This window comes from Dysidea avara, chromosome 4 (assembly GCF_963678975.1).
Source record: "Dysidea avara chromosome 4, odDysAvar1.4, whole genome shotgun sequence".
Lineage (NCBI taxonomy): Eukaryota > Metazoa > Porifera > Demospongiae > Dictyoceratida > Dysideidae > Dysidea > Dysidea avara.
In genome coordinates, this window is record NC_089275.1 from 3826982 (window position 1) to 3850448 (window position 23467).

The window sequence follows — 23467 nt, forward strand, 5'->3', positions numbered from 1 at the left end:
CTACGAATTACATTATTAGGACATTAATATTTGATCCTGCTTGCAGGGATATCCAGCTGTTTACTCGTATTTTGCTACATCCTACCATGCAATGTAGTCTCATGGTATTTTGTCAATTGTTTCAATAGCGATACATTCGCTGCAGTTTGTGCTCACATATGAATATATTTCCATCTACCTATGTATTGCATGGATATACTGGTTTTGATACCACCTGTTTTTTATAATACCACCATACCATCTGGGCACTATGGCCTCCCTGTGGGTTTATTTCATCCCATATTTAGAATGTAACCAGACATGTTTGTAGGCAGGTGCTGATGTAGTCAGCTAACCAAACTATGTAAACAAGTTTGTTTGTGGTAATTTGTGGTAATTTGTACGTGAAGTTTTGCTGAGCTACCATGGGTATTTGGTGAGGTAAATGTCAGTTACTTTAATACCAATGGTATTTAGTAATACCGTGATACTTTTTATGGAAGGTATACCGTTTGCTATTTTTTCCCAGCACTAGTAAATAGTGTATTGCAAAGGCCACAAATAGCAGTAGCTAATCAGCAACGAAAGTCAACTTGTCCGTCTAACCCAGAAACACAGTTGCTGGCCATGACTTAAATATCACAGATTACTAACAATACCGGTATATTTCCCAGCTCTACATACATGTACCCTCCTTTTGGTTGTTAAGGTTAAAATTTACAGGTATTTACCCATTGGATATACACATTTTCCCCTTTCCGTGTGTGTGCTATACCAACTAATATGGTACTGCGGCTAAATGGGGTGATAGGGAACTGAGGAAGTTTGGGGAGAATTTGGGCGGATGAAGTGCTAATTATCTACGCATAGCCAAACCAAATGAATTACTCTAAAATTAACTGATGTGATTATTCAGTGGTTGCTGCTATCATGTTGTGTTGCTATGCATATATGGTGCGTTGCTGCAATCTTATATTAATTGGAAGACATATTTGCCTCTTGGTCAACTGTAAATCCAGTTACGTATTATGCCATATCCACAATGCTTATCTGCATGGCTTGTGCGAAAGTTATTATACCCTGCTCCAACAATTTTCTCAGTTACCCTTTCCCCAAAGTACTTGTGTATAAATATCTGTATGAATGTTTATTTGTGTTTTGAGCTGTTATGTACACTTTATGGCAATTGTACAATGTTATGTGGTACATATTTGCATGAGTGTTTACTTGTTTGGTGTTGTCGCATACACTTTATGGCTTTGTGGAAAATGTTATTGTGGTTGGAATTACAACAAAAGTAGGTAATAGATCTAGATGCGGTGGAAGGGTGATGCATATAGCTAGGAAAGTACTATATAGTCGTGAGTATTTGTATGCACATATATTAAATACATGGTAAGTGGTTATGGCATCCCGTAGGTGTGCAGTGCTCGAATATGCCGAGTGCACACTGCCCAATCAGCATGTTAACAATGCAACAACACAACAATGCAACACCGCAGCAATGCAATACCGCAACACCGCAACAATGTAACACCGCAACAATACAACAGCACAATACTGCAAGTGTATACTAGTGTAGCACTGTAGTTTTAATGCGTTGTTGAGTTGTTGCATTGTTTCAGTGTTGCTGTGTTGCGATGTTGTTACATCTGTGCATTGCTACTTTATTACTAACACCACATGTACACTATCATGGTACGAATGCATAGCACAAAGCTGCACTAACAAAGTACTCAATGAATGGATAGGATTGATTTCATTAACCATTTTAAATAAAATTATTAGCGTCAGTTTTACAAACCGCATCTATGTAACTGTTGCATTAGAGTTTTGTTGAGTCAGAGCTGAGCATATCTATATCCATGGGTACTCCCCACCAATCAGACCGGCATACTTTTGAGCATAATAGGGAGCCTGGAGTATCTAGCAAAACCAATGCTAACTAATGAAGCAGCCAGTTTAACATAACTGCATTATTAGTGCATATATGTGACTGGATCTGTGCATAATGGTGCAAGCCTAAATTTTCAGTATAAGCCATTGATTGCAATGGGTAAAACATTTGGTAATTATAAAAAATCTGTAAAATTTTTAAACGCTTTGTTCTTTGTGGAGATAGGGTATAATGATAAAAACCTAGATATCATCGTATTCACCTACTCAAGAGGAGTTCTATACTCTTTGTTTTGTTGCAGTAGACTAAAGGGTTTGTGAGTTATGGGTATTTGTATATGTGACCGTCTCAGCAAAAATCCGACTTGTTCGCACAATTAAATTTTTTTTATTCACTCAGCATTATTGGCAGTGTCCAAGGAATGGATCACCAAAGTTTCAGCTTTCTGTGGAGTGTAGTTTTGAAATTATAGCACTAGACAGTAGGAAGAGTAAGATGATCGATTTGTACAGCGACTATACTGAAAATAAACTACAGGCGCTTACATTCGCAGTCATAACTTCTGTTTGGATTAGTCTACAACGTTGCAATTTGGCTTAAAATGTTCACCATGGATCAGCACATCAGGGGCGTAGCCAGAACCCGGGCCACCCGGGCCCAGGCCCGGGAATCAATAATTCGAGATACTCTAATAGACAGTCAAATCGAGATAAATCGGTCTCAGTATTCAGAGAAGCAGTGTAGCAAGCTACGTGTGTAGTTATAAATAAGGAGGTCGTGTAGTTGGTGGAGGGGAGATCAAGGGCGAACTACTGCACATCATCGAGATCATTGCATCACGTGATCAGTAGTGCATGTGATGCATGGTGGAAATGGCGAAAGTGTTGAGGCACACATATTACCAGGCAGCAGCTGCGATAAACTTGAGTGGTCGTGTTATTCATGTGTCAGGTGAGCACAAACTGTGAATAGTTGATGTATATTTATCTGATGAATGGTTTGTTTATTTGTCACATGTTGCGGGCACGTGATGTCTCAAATACATTGGAGCACAAGCAAGTCTAAAGTTACTGACCATCAACAGGAGGACCGACCGAGAACAATGTATACCCGGAAGGAAGTATTGCCAACTAAGGGACTCGAGTGTGGAGGGTTCCCGTGTGCTAGAAAATTTGAAGGTGGCTGTCTGGAAGTGAAATATTTGCTACAATAGATTTATAATTTGAATTAGTTTCTATAAGCTGCTTAAACAGCAGTGTGTAGGTTTTAGCTAGCTAGATGCACAAACAGCACCTTTTAATGTTACAGCCTAAGGGCACATTTTGTGTTTGCATCATTTCGTTCAGACGTGGTCTAGGGGGAAGCACCCAGGCCTTCCCCCAAGAACATTCCACTTGAAATCCGAAACCCCTTCAAGAAAATCCTGGTTACGCTTTTGGAGATATTGTCAGTAGGTTTGGCTAGGGCCCTGGCATCACCAAACGTCTGGCTACACCCCTGCAGCACATCAGCCAAGGTATAGTGTTAGCCCTGTAGACACTTGCGCATATGGATATGAAAGCGGTTTAGTAGAAGAAACGATGCCGATCTTGTTTAAGTTTACCGCATCATAAACAAACGCACGTGACATACATACCGTTGAAGCTACAGAAACGAAACAAAGATTTTCGAACTCTCCATGAGCAGGCGAATAAGATGGTATATAGTTTTAATCGATTTGAGTCTTCCTTCTTCAAATACTGGCCAGATAAAAACTGGCATATGTTTCTTTGTAGCATGCGTAATTTTATGAATTATTTTTAAATTTCGTTTTTCTCAATATGCATGCTTGTGCGAACAAGTCGGGTATTTGCTGAGACGGTCACATATGTCACATCAAAGCGATCGTATGCAATCAATCTTTCTTCATTGATTTCGTCTCTGTTTGTAGTGAAGAAAGGTGGTGAAAGGAAAACATACCCAATAATGGACTCCCTATAACCATTGCAAACATGATGATGCAAGTTGCAAGTCTGTACTTGATTGTGTTCATAAGTTACAACCGTTTTTGTAAGAGCCTGTACTTTATTTTCCAATACTTGTACATATCAATCTTTCTGTTGTTGCTACTTTGTAGGGCTGTAACTTCAAAAGTTGTTGGCATGCAAGGCTGAAATGTGGTCAAAGCTAACGAACACTTGGCTAAGTAGACTATCCACACAAAACAGCCAAGCTGTGAAAAAATAGTGCAACCTTAAAAGTGTGTGCATTATTAAAATTTATTAGCATTAACATCATTGCAGCCATTTCTTCTGATTTCTCAACTTTTTTCACCAAGGCTTTTTAAGGCCGCACCATTTTTTCATAGCTTGGCTGTTTTGTGCTTTTTTTTTGTTGTACATATAAGGTCCCAAAATCAGCCTATGGCTGACTTTAGGGTTTATTTTTACTCACATTTTCTTCTTACCTATACAGACACAATGATGATTACTGAAGACAGACTTACAAATGCATGCATGCTTTAGTTCAACATTTTAGCAATATTATACTCTAATAGAGTGCACATTTTTTGAGGACTTCTAAAAGAACATAATTATATAGAATGTTATTATTATTATTATATATTATAATGTGCAGAACCTCAAAAAGAGTGTGTGGCACAACATTACAAGTGGGTGAGTTGTGGGGAAGGGGGGTGTGACATATTACAAAACAGTTCGTACATACAGTCATGTTATTATAAGTGTTCTTTTGAAGTGATCTAGAGTTGGAGAGTTAATGGTTTGCTGGCTAAAGCTGTTCCACAATCTGATGGCTGACGGGAAAAAGGAATAGAAGTGAGTGTTAATTCTTGAGTAAGGGAGCTGATAGCAGAGTCGATGATGGCGAGTGTGGGAGGTGCAAGGGATAAGAGATTGGTTGCAATCATTGTAGCTGTTATGCGTGCTCTTGTTCTAGAACAACCTAGAACTTCTTTTGGTAGATCTATTGCATACTTTACTTCAATATTTGGTAATATTATTGTAATGCTCTAGTATAGAGTGCACATCTTTTAAGGACTTCTAATGCATAGAACAATCTAGTATTGGTAGATCACATTATTGTACTACTCTAATAGAGTGAACATTTTTGAGGATTTCTAAAAGAACATACATAGAAAAATCTAGTACTTCAATTGGTAGATCTATGAAAATTACTGTAAACAGATTTTTCATTTGTAATGCAGAAAATAAGTGAAGTGATCAGCCAAGATAGCAGTGGTTCAATGGTTAAGGATGTGGGTGTTAGGAATGGAGGTCCCTGTTTCAAACTATGCATGGTAAGTTTTTTTTGGCATTTTTGTGCACCTTTTTTGTCCCATTCTGACTGCTCTATTAGAGTATCTCAATCCTGCCATTTTACAATTGTTTGGTTTTTGCTTTATAACCTTTTAGCTGTAATTTTATTGCTATTCAAACTATCAAAAGGTACTGCTATGATGATCAACCTATGTACACACCAATTTTCAAGTTATTCCCATATTCGGTTTACCCTGTAGCCATGACAGAAGTTTTACGTGAATAAACACTCATGTCACCTTGAATATTCATCAGATGCACAGCAAACTTGGTACGTGAATTCACCTTTATACAATCTTGATTTGTGCCAAAGATTGAGGCAATTGAGTTAAACGTTTGCATTTTATAGCAATTATTGCAAAGTGTGCAAAAATAAATTGAACCCCCACTACTTAAGGTTACGGTATAGTCACGGGCAATCATTCAAAATTTTGAATGCCTATCGATACTTTTTGAGAAGCCCATAAAACCAGTCTAGTAGCGTGAAAAGTTTTAAATGAAGATGAAGCCCTTCATATTTAATGTTTTTATGTAGCTACAGTGTAGTTTGAGGCAGGTGGATCACTACAATTTGTTGTAGTAACACAAGTAAGCCAGCCCGTACATCGCTCAGCTCCAGCTGTCACTACCATGTTTTTCCGCCGCCAAATACAGCAAAAGCTGTAGGCTCTATTGGCTTTTCTGGGGCATAGTGATACTGTATATTAAATTTGTTAGGTCCTGTGGAAGCGTTTTTGGCGTGTTTCTCCCAAGTGACTCGGATACAAGCCTTCAAAGAGCTTGTTTCACCCGAAAAGACTACTAAAAGTTCAATAAAACGTCTATACTACCAGTAACTTAAAAAATCGCTTCCACAGGACCTAGATATTTTAGTTGTTTAGCCACTTGTGTTGAAATTATAAGGATTCAGTAATCTGTTAGTCTGGTTTTTGGCGGCGCGTTTTTATAAAACATCGCTCTATTGTAGACCACACACCCAAGAACAGTCGTTGTTCTGTAGTAAAAACAAACAAGCACAATTAGTTGTATTGCTAACACAACACAGTTGTTGAAATTATTTATCCCTGCTTGGTTTAAAGCAGGTTTTGTAATTTGTTCCGCCCACGCATTTTAAACTATTCCGTAACCTTAAGAAGAAGAAAATAATGAAGAAATTAAAGTGAAACATTGAATACCCATATCTCCCAAATGGCTGGTGTGCATTTAATCAAATTTGCTGTGTGGTGTACCCTACCTGGCGGACAGCTATAATGCAAAAAGGTGTGCTTTGGAGAAGGGGCCATGGAGCTATGCAGGCATGAAAAAGCTGTTTTCTTTTTTCCTGTTAATATACTCACAGTGTAGCGCACCGGCTTTCTTGGCCACACAACACACTACCGTGTGTCTTGATAAATAATCGAGAATTTTTAAAAATGCGTCATTATACCAGGTTTTCACAGATCCGATCACACATTGCTTTAAAATTACATTTTTTGTTCATGTGGGCAATAATATCTTTATAAAGAATAATCATTAAAACAAATTTGCTAGCAGAAATAAACGAAAATGCTTTGACTGAATTAGGAAAATTTGAGGCATGATAGACTGGTTCTTACCCCTGAGGCAATTACATAATGTGCAGTGTAGTAACTGACATTTAACTATGTTGTACAGATCTAACAATAGTGGATGGTGCAGTGGTCATCGACCAGATTAAAAATAGTAAGTGACTTGTATTGTTTATTATTACCATTACTTGTATCATGTGTGACCTGTAGAGGATAACATTCCAACAATGAAAGATCTTAACAGACATGTTACTAAGAAATACGCTGCTGACTGGAAGGATATTGGCCTTGAGTTGGGATTAGAACTTGATGTACTTAACATTATTAAAAAGAATCATCCTCAGCAAGTTGAAGATTGTTTTCAAGAAGTACTAAACAAGTGGTTGAAGTTAACTCCTACTGGGGCTACATGGAAAGCATTGGAGGTTGCTCTTACAAATGTCAGAAGACAACAACTTGGTCTTAATCCAGTTGATGATTTATATGGTAAGGAATTGTTTTAATGATGTGATTTTCAGAAGAATATAGTGCTGTACTGTATATGATTATGTGAAGCTACACAATATCCAATTGTTACTGCATATGAAAGAATCTCACATTTCCTCAATTGCACCAGGTGACTCATGTACATGTTCTTTTTCCTTCTATAGTTTCAGCAGTGATCAGTGATGACAGTGTCTCCAGTGGCCACTTTCCATGTGAGTGAATGCAGTAGTGTGGTGTTATTCCAAGTTTGTATATACATGATAGAATTGCAATTATAGTAATGTTAGATAACTTTATTGCTCACTTACAGAGTTGGGTGTAGTGTGTTATGTAATAATATTGTTTTGCAGTAACGAGTAATAATGTAATGCATTACATGACACAGTAACATGTAATTTCATGTATATGTGACCGAATTTTGGAAAACCGTCGATATACTCACAATAGTACTTTTGTAATAAAACGCATTTAAAAATTATGGGTAAAAAACGCAAGCTCCAGAAAAAAATTTACGCAAGTTTTTATTGCCGCACTAGTGGGCGAATTAAGCCTCCAATGGATAAATCGTAGGCATCATCGTGTTCGCCTGTTCATAGGGAGTATAAAACTCTTTGTTTCATCTCCATACACGAAAGAATATCAAAGTTACAGACGTTTGTTTATGTTGCAGTGATGAAAGAATTTACCGACAATCGTTTTTGAGTGAATTTGCCTTCCTTCTCGAACACACAAGCATGCCTGGGGAAAAAACTATACCCTGGTGGATGCACAAATTCATGGCGAACACAATGAGTGAATATTCAAATCCGTACTCCATTGTATCAGTAAGTTATGATGGTTTATGTAAGCGCCGGTAGATTCTTTTCTCAATAGCTTTTGTACATATCAATTTATTTGCTTGTCCGGCTGTTTAGTGCTGTATTTCCAACGCTGCTTAATTTATGAAGTTGAAACTTGGCTAGTCCATTCCTCTGTCCCTGTAGAAAACAAAGAACAAATAAAATACATTTTGAAAATTGTGCGGATATCGACGGTTTTCTAAAATTAGGTCACATATAGTGTAATAGACCAATTATCGAAAGGGTTTTTAAACCTGTTATCTTGCTACGAATGTCACAGTGACGTTGAATTTTCACAACACGTAGTCATGAAAAATTGTGCTACAGATCCTGGTTTGCTTTCGTGTGACAAACTTGAATGTGATAAACAATCAATTATCGAACACCGATATGTATTATTGAACATGTATACATTTTCAGTTCGCTAATTATCGAACAGCAACCCTACTTCTAGTGGAGCACTCACAGCGCAATCTTTACAACAATCAAATTTAACCCATGTAATAATTGAATTATCAAAATACCACAGTTCAAACCAAGCTGTACGTTAGTACTGCTTAATAGTGTTGCACCGATATGCATTTTTTCACATTTATTGATACCGATTATTTGTCAATTCCTGTATCTAGGCTTGAGCCAATTATGCTTTGAAAATAGCCTATTATGCTGTTGGACAGTGCTAAAAAATCCAGCCTATTATGCTCAAAATTATGCTTTCAAAATCAAGATTATCCTCGAGAGTTATTTGACTGTTTTATTAGAGTATATCTGCATTTCCTGACTGCTGTATTAGAGTAAGTGACTGCTCTGTTAGAGTATGTTGATCTTATTACCATAAGTGTGAATAATCAGTCAAGAGATAGTAAAATTAATAGCACATCAAGGTTTTTTGATATGAATGCAGTAATAATGTGCAGTGTGTTCATGTTGTGCAGTAATTTTGGTACACGCATTACGCATTTTAATTAAAATTCTCAAAAATCGTCCTATTATGCTGGTATAATGCTTGATGCTTTTGCTAGCTATTATGCTCGAAATTATGCCAGCATAATTGGTGCAAGCCTACCTGTAACTGATATGCTGATATAACCGATATGCTTCAATTTTTCAGAACAGGGGAGGAAGAGCAGAAAATCATCTAAAGTCTAATTGAAATTGTAATGATAATGTAATCAATTGTGTGGGCAGCCAATTTTAACAATGTTTGCTAAAGTTTTTCACCAACCCCTTTCATGGGAAAAGAAACCAAATAGTTAAGTTAGCTTATCAAACAGTGATTTTATTGGGATTCCAAACTTTTGTGAAGAATGATCATCTAATTGCATGGGCAGTCGATAAATATAAACAGCCTGCTATAGCCTTGCAACCAAGCCTAAACAGTTATAAAACAGTTACAGCAAATAGATGTTGTACCTCTTACTGCTGCATTCACCGCTTTCTTTACTTTTGTCTGTTCTTTGCCATCATTAATGATTGATTGTGGGTTTCAGTTAATCAGCAAATTATTTCTGCTTCATAACCGATACTGATACTTGTAAAATTAGCTAATATCAACTGTTACTAATAGTTCAACCAATTATCGGTGCAACACTATATACTGTTTAAGTAGGGACTGCTCCAATATTGAGCAGTGCCTGCCAAAATGAAAACCACCTTATATAGAAACATCTTGAGGGAAAAGTACCTTTATGGAAGAGCTATATATTGTATCTAAATTTGAATAAAGCATTAAACCTACAAAAAATCATATGTGACCGGATCTGCAAAAACCTGACATAATCGCACATTTTCAAATTCTTTATTATTGAATATTTATAATCTACTTAGCCGAAGGCCAAGTTTCTGCCTTGTATGCCAACTACTTTTGGAGTTACAGCTCTATAACGTAGAAGCAACAGAAAGATCTTACAAAAACAACTGTAACTTACAAACGCAATGCAGTACAGAGTTGCAACTTGTACCATCGTGTTTGCCATGAATAGGAAAGTCCATGACATGGTGAGTTTTTTCCTACCACCCTTCTTCACTACATACAGAGATGAAATCAATGAAGAAAAATCAATCGCATACGACTGCTCGACATGATGTAAACAAACGCTCACAACTCACGTATCCTTTAGGCTACTACTACGAAACAAAGATTTTGGAACTCCTCTTGAGTAAGCGAATAAGATGGTGTCCATGTTGTTATCATTGCACCTTTTATTCATAAAGAACAAAGTGTTAAAAAAGTTTACAATTTTTTTTTTCATTTACACAAATATTTTATGCATTGCAATCAATAGCCTATACTGAAAATTTAAGCTTGCACCATTTCGTCGGGTTTTCACAGATCCGGTCACATATATTTACTCTAATGTTGAATTCCACCCAAATTCGGTTTTTTTGGTCTGCCTGTTCCAGCCTGGCTATGGTTGCAAGGCTAGAGGCTAAATGGTGCATTATATAACCACTATTTTTTTGTCACAATAGCAAACTCACCACTGGAATGTGCCTTTTGGGGTTCCAACGAGTGTTTGCTCTCTGCGCCTTGTGTTTCCTTTTACTATATCTTAAATCTGCTTGTAGTCTTCTTCATGCTAAGAAATCATATTGAGGCATTAATTTTTCGTATAAACACTTAGACACCACAAAGTTATTTAAAGCACTCACGCTGATGCATTACCAGTAGACAGTTACTAGACACTGTGCCTCCACAATAGGACCTTTTACAAACTGGCTGGACCAATAACAATTGAGTGACACTCCTCTTAATGATCTAGTTGTACTTATAGTGATTGACTATTAAATGCACACTTTTTATTTGTATCATGGTAAAAAATAAGGAATGTCATGACCATGCCCCTTAAATATTGCTTATAGCCCAGTTGGCTGAGGCCCACTCAAGATACTCTAATAAAGCAGTCACTCTAATACAACAATAATAATTGTGTTCAATATTCTAATACAACAGTAACATGTGCATATCATAGCTGTAGCTATAACATAAAAACTAAGCAAACTAGAGTACATTAAAAAGTAAAAATGAAGTAGGGATCCAAGCGATAAAAATTAGTGAAACAAGAGATGAATGACATACATAGCTCTGTGGGACTACTTTGGCATTGAACAAAACAATTGTTGTAGCATGCCAATGTAGTGATTTTCCCACAGTAATACCATCATTTATCTCAGCTCCTTTTTTCACTACTTTTTATTGCTTGGATCCCCACTTCATTTTAAAAATTTTAAATGTATTAATATACCCTACAGTGTGACATAATTTTGAACTTATTGTACTTTTATGTATTCTTATATTGTAGTTGTATGTTTTCTGTGAAGTTAACTTCCTTTTTTGTAGTAATAATGATGTAATATCATGTGTGTAAAGTAGAACAATAGATTAACACTTTTGAAGAGAGTTAGTCGTAGTTGGAGCGATAATTGGCCAGGTTATAGCTAGTTATTATTGCCATTCGTATCCGATCGTGAAGGATTTCTACCCATCGACTACTGATTTGGAACAAGTGGTGCCCAACGTGGGGCATGAAGCTAGATCTGATCATACCTGATTCTTAACCACAAACTCAGAATCCTTGGTGCCGGGCATTAACGGCACCTGTAAAGGTGAATATCGTACTACTAGGCATTGTTTCGGGCTGTTTGCTCTGATAGGTGAATAGCTACCAAGTGCATCCCTGACTCATCGACGATGACCGATCCCGACGAGCGTACTACGCCTCAAGGAATTGGAGTGGAACGACTAAGAGCTATACGTGGTGGACACCGGGGAGTTGTCACTTGCTTGACCAAACAAATAGATGAGTTGCTGGCTGTCGAACTGGTGGGTGAGTGCATTTCTAAACTTAATGTGTTGCTGCAACAATTGAATAATAAATTTGATAAGTTACAAGACATTGATCACGATATTATAACTGTATGCAAGCTCAAAGAGATCGAGCGTGAGATGGAGGAGAGTGAGATAATGACCGCAAAGGTTTTAGATTACAAGAGAAAGGTTGAAGAAGCCCTATCAGTAGTCATGTCAAGACGAAGCCATACCATAATGATTGTCGAACCGACGCCATTGGCTTCAACCTCAAGCACCAAGGCTGGTTTACCCAAGATTACTCTCTCCACGTTTCAAGGCAACGTTACGAACTGGACGTCGTTCTGGGAGTCATTTAATTCAGCTGTGCACGAAAATAATAAGATCTCAAAAAAATTGATAAGTTTAACTACTTGAATTCACTGTTGAAGGGACCAGCCAGTTGTACCATACAAGGTTTGAGCTTAACGGAAGCTAACTATGACTCCGCTGTTGAATTGTTACAAACGAGATTTGGGAATCCACAGCAAATTATCACCACACACATGGACGAATTACTGAAATTGCCTAACTGCGTAGGTGATAAGGCTTCGTCATTAAGGCTTATTTATGATAAAATTACTGCTCATGTTCGAGGTTTACGTGCATTGGGGATTGACTCCAAACAATATGGCAGTCTTCTTTTACCGGTCATTATGTCCAAGGTTCCTAATGACATTAGATTAAGAATGGCTCGTGAAAATCGGGGAGGAGTCTGAGGACCTGGACAAACTCATGACAACCTTATTAGCAGAAATGGAAGCTCGAGAAGCCAGTGAATCCACTAAGGTGACTTCTTCAAAACCACCTTCTTACCAGAGTACTCCCAATTCACATTCAACCGCTAGTTCTTTGGTGGCTGGAGCTCAAGCAGTACAGTGTGTATATTGCCGTGGCAGCCATTACTCTGCTTCCTGCACTGCTGTGAGGAGTATTAATAAACGAAAGGAATTGTTGACTCGATCAGGCCGCTGTTTTAATTGTCTCAAGCATAATCACCGAGCCAAAGACTGTGATCGTGCACGCAATCGTCGCCACTGCAATCGAAGGCATCATCAATCACTGTGTGAACTGCCGATGCGAAACAGTATACTACTAACAATGACACAACTTCTGCAAACATGACTGTGTCCAATGTTGTGACCACTACAACTGATACCTCATCTCCAGTTACAACCACAACTGTTGCTAATGCTGATACAACTAAAAGGATTGTTCTTTTGCAGACTGCCAGAGCCATTGCTACTGATGAAACAGGAACCAAATCAGAGAAGGTTCGACTTCTCTTTGATAACGGTAGCCAGAGGTCCTACATAACTAGGACTAAACTGAATCTCAAGCCACTGAAACAGGAAAAACTTAATCTGAACACATTTGGGAACAGTGGGTTTAAATCACAGAGATGTGACGTCATTAAGGTTTATTTGCAAAGGTCTGGAAGTTCAGAATCTGTGTGTAGAGACGTGCTAAGCTTTCCTACTCTTTGCACACCGATATCAAATAAAGTTGATTTGAGCCATATCCATGTTTAAGTGAACTTGATCTGGCCGACTATTCCAGGGAACCGTCCCTCAACACCATTGATGTTCTCGTGGGTTCTGACGTTTATTGGGCCCTCGTTACAGGAGAAATCATAAAAACGTACAATGGACCAGTTGCCATCAGCAGTAAATTGGGTTGGCTACTCTCTGGACCGTCAGATCATACTGTCAAGGATGCCATCACTCATACTCAATTGTCGATTGTTCAGAACATTGATTCCCCTTTCTCCGAACCTGAAGAGGACAGGTTACTCACTGCAGTTAAGAGGTTTTGGGAGGTAGAGTCAGTAGGAACATGTGAACAGGCTAAGATTAGTGATCATGACAGTAGTGCGCCCTTCTTGCAGAATCTTGCATTTAAGGAGGATCATTACGAAGTAATCGTGCCATGGACAAGAGAACCTCGTGATGTACCCAATCATTTTTTGTTATGTAAGGACCGTTTGAAGCAGCTACAACGAAAACTATTGAAGAAACCTGAAGTGATGAAAGAATATCAACAGGTGATTGATGGCCAGTTGGAAAAGGGTATTAGAGAAGTTTGTAATCCGAGTGACACCTTAAGCCATCCTAACCAACATGATTCTGTCCATTACATGCCTCATCATCCATCATCAGACAAGATCGAGCTACAACTAAGGTACAAATAGACTATGATGGTTCAGCCAAGTCTAAAGATGGTGGTTTTTCATTAAATGATTGTTTGCAGACTGGGCCAAATCTCATTCCAAAACTGTTCAATGTACTGGTGGAGCTATTCCATAGCTGTGACAGCTGATATAGAGAAGGCCTTTTTGATGGTCAGAATATCTGAGCATGACCGTGATTCTCTCTGATTTCTTTGGTTTACAGATCCCTTCAACGTAGATAGTGTGATTATTCATTATAGATTCATTCGTCTGGTATTTGGATTACGGCCCTCACCAGCCATATTGGGGACTGTAATTGCAAACCATGTTCAGAAATATCATGCTCGATATCCTAAGCTCGTTCACTCTTTGAATCAATCATTGTACGTGGATGACCTGGTTACAGGTGCTGATACTGTAGAATCTGGTTTGTCTATATATCATGCAGTTAAAGGACTGATGGCTGAAGGCAGCTTTAACCTTCGAAAATGGCATTCAAACTCACCTCAATTAATGGAGAAGATTAGTCAGTTTGAACAAGGTAATGAAAGAGATTCCCCAACGGCACCAACATTACCAACAGGTACTGAACCTGAATCTAAGATACTCGGGGTGGCTTGGAATACCCACAGTGATGCGCTCAGGTTCTGCTTAAGTGAGCTAGTACAGTATGCTACATGTTTTCCTGTGACAAAACGATCTGTTTTACGCATTACTGCCAGTATTTTTGATCCCTTAGGGCTCTTGGCACCCTTTATCATAAAGTTAAAGATGTTATTTCAGCAACTTTGTCAAGACCAACTACAGTGGGATGATAATCGTCAAGGTAAATTGTTACACAAATGGAAATCCATACTCGGGGAGCTTGAGCATCTTAAACAAGTTATGATGCCTAGATGTCTTTTCAAGGCCAAGCTAAAGCTTGTTAAGGTTCAAATTCATGGATTCAGTGATTCCTCTGATCTAGCATATGCTGCTGTTCTGTACATGAGGTCAATTTATGATGATTGGAAGTGTGGAAGTGAGAGTCATTGCAGCCAAGACCAAGGTAACTCCCTTGAAGAAGTAATCTATACGTCGACTAGAGCTACTTGGTGCACTGACATTAGCCAGACTCAGCAATATGGTGCTACTGCATCTCCCTAATCCAAAGGAACTTTATTTGTGGGTAGACTCTACGACTGTTTTGTATTGGGTTCGCAACAACAAGATTTGGAAGCAATACGTACAACACCGAGTTGAAGAAATCCGCCAACTTACATGTCGTGAGAGTTGGAGACATTGTCCAGGTTCAATTAATCCAGCAGATTTGCCATCCAGGGGAGTTGATGCACAAGAGCTGTTAGTACAATCTTTGTGGTGGAAAGGCCCACCGTTTCTCCAATCTTTAGATACCCAATGGCCAATGAATCCTGTACAGGAAATGAACGACGAGGTGCAGACTGAGTTGGTAAAAATCAACTCCAGATTACATCATCACTTGTGAACACATCAGGAAATTCCCAGCTGAGTATTGAAGAAATAATTGATATCAATCGATACAGCAATTTAAACCGCTTGTTAAGAGTAACTTCCTATGTAGTACGTTTAATCAATCTGTGTAGATCACGGGGTAACACTCCTCCCACTTTGGTAGTGACAACCACAGAAATGAATGAGGTGGAAGCGTTGTGGATTAAGGCTGTGCAACATAAATCATTTTACATTGAATTTCGTTACCTTAAGGAGAGTACATCTTCCCCACCATTGCGTGTGGAGCAATTCGGCTTATATGTGGATGATGGCATTATGAAGTGCAAGGGGAGAATAAACAATTCCACCTCATCATTGCAGAGCAGAAATCCTATCCTTCTCCCTTCAAGCCACAGGTTTACAGAACTCCTAATTTTACAATCTCACAGCAAGGCACAACATAGTCGGGTCAATGATACTCTAGTGTTACTTAGGGAACGGTATTGGATATTGAAGGGAAGGCAAACTGTAAGGAAAGTATGTAAGTCATGTGTTACCTGCAAAAGGTTGCAAGGAGAGCGTGTTACCCTACTGTGCCTTCCCCTGATCTCCCACCTGCTAGAGTCTCTGAAGATCCACCATTCGCTCACACCGGAGTAGATTTTGTGGGTCCCTTGTTCACCTCTAACAAGGATGATATCTTAGACAAGTTTTATATCTGCCTTTTCACTTGTGCATCTACTCGAGCTGTACACTTGGAGTTAGTTCGTGACATGGGAGTTGATACATTTGTATTGGCTGTGAGGCGATTTACTAGTAGACGAGGCCTACCTGTTACTTTCATGTCTGACAATGCAAAGACATTTCGTTCTTCCTCCAAGGAAGTGAGGCAAATAAGCAGATCGTTTGAAGTAAACAAGTATTTGACAAATAACCGAATTACTTGGAGATTTATTGTGGAAAGGGCTCCATGGTGGGGTGGCTTTTGGGAGCGGATGGTTCAAGGAGTAAAGCGATGTTTGAGGAGAACTATTGGACACAGTAATCTTAACTTGGATCAGCTCAGCACTCTATTGGTGGAGATAGAAGCCATCTTAAATGCCCGTCCCTTGACATAGGTACAAGATGATTTGGATGGAGCAACATACACTCTTTTGCCTTCTCATTTGATTTACGGTTGACGTATTACTAGCATGCCTAATGACATGTGTTTTGAAGTGTCCAGCACCTACAAGACATTGATTAGAAGGGCAAAGAATCACAAACATCTACTAAGTCAGTTTACCAACCAGTGGAGGAAAGATTATTTGCTTGGATTGAGAGAGTCGCATGCTAGAATCCGATCACAGAGTACTTCCTGTCCAATTGCAGTAGGAGATGTTGTAGTGCTTAAAAATGACTTCACTAAAAGAAATTTATGGAAACTTGCTACTGTTGAGGAAATTCTTTTAGGCAATGATGGGAAGGTCAGAGCAGCTATTGTTAAGGTGGCTAGTTCAGATGGTAGACCACAACTCTCATGTAGAAGTATTAAACACTTATTTCCTATTGAAGTGAAGACTGAATTGATTCAAGCGCCCAACACAAATAAAAGTTCATCGCCAATCCCAGAGACTAATGAGTTGAATACAAGAGGTCATCCACGATGTCAAGCAGCTGTGCTGGGAGAAGTTATATGAAGAATGAAGTGAACACTAACATTGTTTGATCACCCTTGGTGAATCAACCACGGGGAGTGTGACATAATTTTGAACTTATTGTACTTTTATGTATTCTTATATTGTAGTTGTATGTTTTCTGTGATGTTAACTTTCTTTTTTGTAGTAATAATGATGTAATATCATGTGTGTAAAGTAGAACAATAGATTGACACTTTTGAAGAGAGTTAGTCGTAGTTGGAGCGATAATTGGCCGGGCTATATATAGCTAGTTATTATCGCCATTCGTATCCGATCGTGAAAGGATTTCTACCCGTCGACTACTGATTTGGAACATACAGTACGGTGTTAGGGATCACAGAAGCTTGGATGTTTTGGCCAAACAAATCACCCAAAAACCAGCTTCATGATGACATCCTGGTGCCTTGACAGTATTGGTTAGGTATAACCAGCCTTCAGTACAGCTCTAAATGCTTCCAATAGATTGTTAAGGAATTTAAAAAAATTATTCAGTGGAATTTTCTATACTGACTAACTGCTTGCTTGCCTGCCTGGTGCCTTCAGGCAAGTGTGGATAATGGCTAAGGCTACAGGCTTGGTTTTTCATTATTCAACATCGCTTCATCCTGAGATGTGCCTTTTGGCATACTGCATCATGGACTTACCTGTGTCCTCCTTTGTGTCCCATTTATTGTTGCTGACAACCCCAGGTGTTGATTGGCAGTAGTGTGACGCATGGCTTCCCTACATTTGTAAATGGGAATCGTCCGTATTTTCCGTGGTGACTGGATTGATTGCAGAGGCACTTCTGATACTGTTCTTTGTCTGTAATGCTGCGTAACGGGCTGGAATAGGTGAAAGTGAAGCATATTGGACACTTCACTTTCAAGTCAGTAATTAATGATAGTTGGTGCACATGAATCATCTGTATTTTTCGTAGTGACTGGATTGATTGCAGAGGTGCTTTTCCTGCTGTTCTTCATTTGTAGTACTGTGTAATGGGTTGAACATAGCTGAAAGTGAAGCATAATGACCACTTCACTTTTGAGTCATAGCTGGGGCATGCCTTCATTTGAAAACATTCACTCTTGTGCCAAACTTTTCTTTGATGCAGTATTTGTGGGTTCAACAGTCATAATAATGTTATAAAAAGGCAAACAAACAAGCATAAGGAAAATTTAGAAATTTTAATTTCTATTTGGGATCATAGAAAAAATAAGTTAGGGAAACAAGGGAGGTTGCCTACACCTGCATAGTATATAATAGTGAACATTTACACCTAATTCGGTCATGGGTAAAGACAAAATTAAGGATTAAATGTTCACTAGTATATTTGCATTTGTGGGCGACCTCCCTTGTTTCCCTACTTTCTTTTACTATGATCCCTAATCGAATTTAAAATTCCTAATTATTTTTTCCTTGTACTTGTATTTTAATGATGCCAGCATGTAATCAGTAGTTATAACCAAAATTCGTATATGTGCTGATAAAATATCAATACAATTAGACAGTAGTGCTCCTTTCTATTCTTGTCTACTACATAGCCTTCAGCATAGTCCTCATGTAGCCACCTACGACATGGACAAGATATCCATTCAGCTCCACACCCATCCAATAGGTCTTCTTCAAAGGAAACAAAACACATGCAGCAAGTGTTTGGGTCAATTTCTTCATAGTCATTAATTAATCTTCCATTATCCACTTGCGTTATATCCCCTTCATCACAATCTGGTTTGTTTTGATGAACATGTTCTCCTGTCAACTTTACTCATGTCCTTCTCATTGCTGACTGATGGTTCATCTGTTACAGTGGCACGTTTGCTAAAGGTATATAGCTCCTAAGCTAGTGGTGGTCATCCCTTACCATAGTTACACAATCCCCAAGCTTTTTTTAGCCTTTCTTCTGCTTTCCTCTGCTTTTCTTCAGTCTCCCTCTTCTAAGTTTCTTCTCTTTGTTTTTTTCTTCTGTTCTAACTGCTTAAGTTGTGAATTCTCTTCTCTAGCTCTTTTTTCCTTTCCTTCTCCTCAGCTGTTTGCCTTTTCTCCATCTTCTTTTTCTCTAATTGAGCCAAACAAAACTGTCACTTGTCTAATTGGCGACATAGCATTGAGCCATGCAAGACTGTTGAAATTTAATTTGGTTATTACTGATCCTGGATAAAGTTATGGCAAACAATCCTCCACTGCAAATTCACTGGAGAAAAACACAACAATCAAGGGGGTTGGGTGTGATGGGTGGTATGAGGGGGAAGGCATGGCACTATGACTAGTGCTATATACCTACAAAATGTTTGTCACCGGTTAATTGCCTACCAATATTTGGCAATAACTGGTTAATTGGTTGTGTGCAGTAAAGTGATATTGGCAGACATAATATGTACTCAACAAGCCTGCTGGAAGGTTTAGGGTGGTACCAAAGTGACCATCAACATCTTGTCTTGCAATAAGTTATTACAATCACATACACTGTATTTACACATGCTTTGAGGTTATGTAATGATGTTAGCACTTGTCAGCAGGGGTAATTTATGGTTTACCAAGTGGGTGGGAAATAAACCGGTTTAAAGGTTTCTTAACCAGTTATTGACTGACCTATACAATACCAGTTAATAACCGGTTATTTGCATGCACACCAGTGCACAGCATTAATGTATGACACCCTTCTCACAAGCAATTTGAACAAGCTGATGGTTGTAGTGAGTACTATGCCCGAAAGAAGCAAAGGACATGCTGTTCCAAAAATGCTCTGTCAACTGGCTCTGTTGTAATCCACATCTTGTCACTGAGTCCATAACTGGTTCCAGGGACTTTACCTCTTGTCCATGAATGGTACAACATCTTTGCATCAAATATTACCATTGGCAGAGCAGATTATAATGGTTGGCCATTGGACATTTACTGACCAATTAGCTTGAAGACCACCTAATTACCTACTGAATCAGTCAAGGATGGCTACCCACTTTCCACTATAAAGATTGATATAGTCTAATAGAGCAGTCAGCTATCCTAAAAGTTCTAAAAAATTAATGTGTACCTAAAAGTTCTAAAAATAATGAGAAACAAGTTGATGGTGTGCTACTTCTAAAAACCAGGCGCCATGCAGCTAGCTAACTCATCTGAAATTAACCAACTCTATGTATAATATATGTTTTTGGTTGTGAAATAATACATAATTAATTTATTGTAATTCTCATATTTCACAATTCATGAAATTTTTGTAGCTCGTTGCTATGCACTGTTAAGGAAGCTTGTTAAGCAAGCCACTTTTATCAACACTTTTATCAACACATTACATGTAGAAATATCTTCTAAACTGTTTTATAGTTTGACTATCATGTTTTTTCCACAAATTCTCTCGACAAAGCCTTAAAGCTACTCTTCATTTTCTTTTGCGTATGTAGGGATATACCCCCTTTCCAACTTGAAGGGATAGGCTATTCCTGGTAGTCTACGAGGCCTGCACAGTTGTTTTTCAGTTGTTAAATGTCTGTATACTTGAAGGGAAGATAATTTACAAAGTCTGAGGAGAGTTGCCACACCCGTTTTTCAGACCGCCGAAAAGAAACCACTTCAGAGCAAAGTTTACCTGTGCGGAAGTTTCATACAGACATCATTTAACTTTTACTTCTTATGCAAAAGCTGCTTTTCCATTTAATGATTTTGCTCACGTGGGTACGTACGGACAAACATAGGTAGATAGGTAGGTAGATATGTACACACACACACTTTTACGAAAACAATTATAGTAAACCAGGCATGTGCCCACAACTGGTCTTTGGTCAGCTGTGGGCACGCGCCTGGTTTAAAAAAGTCATCTGACTTAGGGAATCGAACTTGCATCTTTAACGTAGTGTAATCTGCAAAATTCTACCACTTATTCACACACCATTTCAGTGGCTTCTAAGAGATTTTAAATGTTCTGTAGTAGTCTATATGATCACTAGTATTTAAAAAATTGTCAATTTAAAATGAAGTAGGGATCTATGCAATAAAAAGTAATGAAACAAGAGATGAATGATGGGATTACAGTATAACCCAGTCCCTACTTTGGCACATTAGCTGTAACAATTATTTTATTCAGTGCCAAAGTAGGGACAATTATTTTATTTTGTGCCAAAGTAGGGACTTTCCCACCAAGTTATGATGTAATACCATCATTCATCTCCTGATCATTACTTTATACTGCATAGTTCCCTACTTCATTTTTAAAATTGACAATTTAAAAAAATACTAATTTTTTGTTGTAGCTCAGGGACTGTTCTATTAGGATATCATAAATGCATGAGTGCGTGACTGTTGTATTAGAGTATCTTGATTCAGACAGGTGGTGTACAGCTAGCTACACCAATAAGGTCTTTGTTTTCTGTTTAGCAATTAGGTAGGTTGTGAAGAGGTGTGGTCTCCGTACTCTATCACTATTAGTCAACCTAGATGGGTGTAGTTGCAAACCTATCGCGGATTAGTCTGGCGGCACCCACTCTTTTGCATGGCGCATATCCCAATAGTGAAGTTGCAGATATCTAGCTTGTGTACCTCTTGATAGTAGCACCAGGACTGAAGTGCTCAAAAATCCAACTATGAAATAATTCTGTGCCGTCTAAATGTGCTACTAAAAGAAAGTGTTGATACAGAAAATTAATGCTTTGATATGGTTTCATTGGATGAAGAAGAAGACAGGCAGCCTGATTGAAGGTAAAAGAAAAGACAAGGTGCAGAGGGCCTACACTCCTCGGAGCCCCAAAAGGCACATCACACTGGTGAGTTTGTTATTGTGGCGTAAAATGGTGACCATGCGCTGCTTCGTTTGGCCTATAGCCTTGTGACTGTGATCAGGCAGTCAGGCAGTGAGTCTAAAATTTAAGTTTTGGCGATTTAAAAAAAATTCAATATCCAGCCACCTGTTAGCGTTTTGTTATATTTGATGCTGTATTATATATATCATATGAACTAGTACTATTCTGTAAAGGTGATTTTCATCGTGTAAGATGTTTCTAGGGTGGTTTTCAAAGGTGGAATTTTGGGTGGAACGCAAAAGTTTCGGCCTGATCCCTACTTAAACGGTACTACCATACCGTTTGATAATTGCTATAGATTGGGAATCAACATATTTATTTATTAAGGCTTTACAGCACAAGTGCTGAAGGTCTGTAGAACACCTGGTCCTACAACCTGTTTAAAGTTGTTACATAAAGTGTGTTTGAAAAGGTGGAGAGAGGAAAAAAATCCATGACTGAAACTGGGCAGCACAAAACATTGCGTCGGATAATATCATAATTTATCATAATTTATTATTATAGTTGTATATGTGGCTTAACAATGATGCAGTGCATGGCTGATGAAGGAGTTTTGGGTGTCAATATACTCATCATTTGCAATCTCCAACCATATAAAATCCGAACGTTTCTGCCCAGATCTCCCTAGCTTGGCATGCTGACGCATGCTGCTGCTGCTTTGCACATGCAATATCAATGAAGAATAGTTATAATCTGTAGGTGAAATGACTTGGCCAGCACCATTAACTACCACAGGCTGTCGACACCTGTCCTTCCTCCCTGTCGATCTTGTATTCACCTTCTTACTGCCCCTTGCAGTCACCGCATTTAGTACCTTCGGATCAAGTGGTAACTGCTTTCATCAATGTTGTAAATTTGATGTGGTGAATTCAACAAGTCATTCTTGGTCAGGGTCTCCTTGAGCAACCTGAAATAATTTCCCATTGTTTCTGAGTTCGCAGCATCTGTCCTTTTCTCAGTGTGAGATCATTCTGTCTTTCCAAAAATTCTCTTCACCAATCTTTACTGATTTTGTCTTTCCTTAACACTTCCTTATCACAAGCAACTCTCTCAGCAATGGCCAATACCTGCTACCTGGTCTTCCCATAAGACACTGAGGAACATTCCTTTAAAAGTGTTCTAAGAGCCATTTTTTCACTGGCCCTGTCTTCACACCACAAATAACACGACCACTAGCTCTGTTATGAAGTGTGGAAACAGGGCCATCATGCAACAGTGTTGCATCACGAACACTACTCCACCCAGATGCCACAGCCTCTAGTGCCTTCTCCATCTGCTGAGGTGTGTATTGCTTCCTCTTCTTCCTTGGCGAATGGTGAATCGCCACAGAAGCTCCTTTACTTATATGTTCACTTTGGCTTACCTTTGATGGCAAGACATCCTTCAATGGACTTTATCTGCAATGATGTCATAAGTAAAAGATGGTCACATGAAACAAGATATCGACCAGTAGCGAACAGTTATGGGTAAAAAGTGACAAAA

At 38.6% G+C, this 23467-nt stretch overlaps 1 protein-coding gene and 1 long non-coding RNA gene across 2 annotated transcripts in view; one reads left to right on the top strand and one right to left on the bottom strand.

Moving 5' to 3' along the window:
* The window catches only part of LOC136252752 (uncharacterized), a 232625-nt gene that overhangs the window by 126301 nt on the left and 82857 nt on the right, over positions 1 to 23467 (bottom strand). The gene's annotated exons all lie outside the window — the stretch shown is intronic.
* Positions 1 to 23467, top strand: part of LOC136253082 (uncharacterized) — a 45562-nt gene that overhangs the window by 13446 nt on the left and 8649 nt on the right. Inside the window, exons 2-4 of the mRNA XM_066045684.1 lie at positions 6847 to 6894; positions 6951 to 7226; positions 7391 to 7438. Coding sequence (XP_065901756.1) covers positions 6847 to 6894; positions 6951 to 7226; positions 7391 to 7438 — 372 coding nt within the window. The remainder of the gene's footprint in view (positions 1 to 6846; positions 6895 to 6950; positions 7227 to 7390; positions 7439 to 23467) is intronic.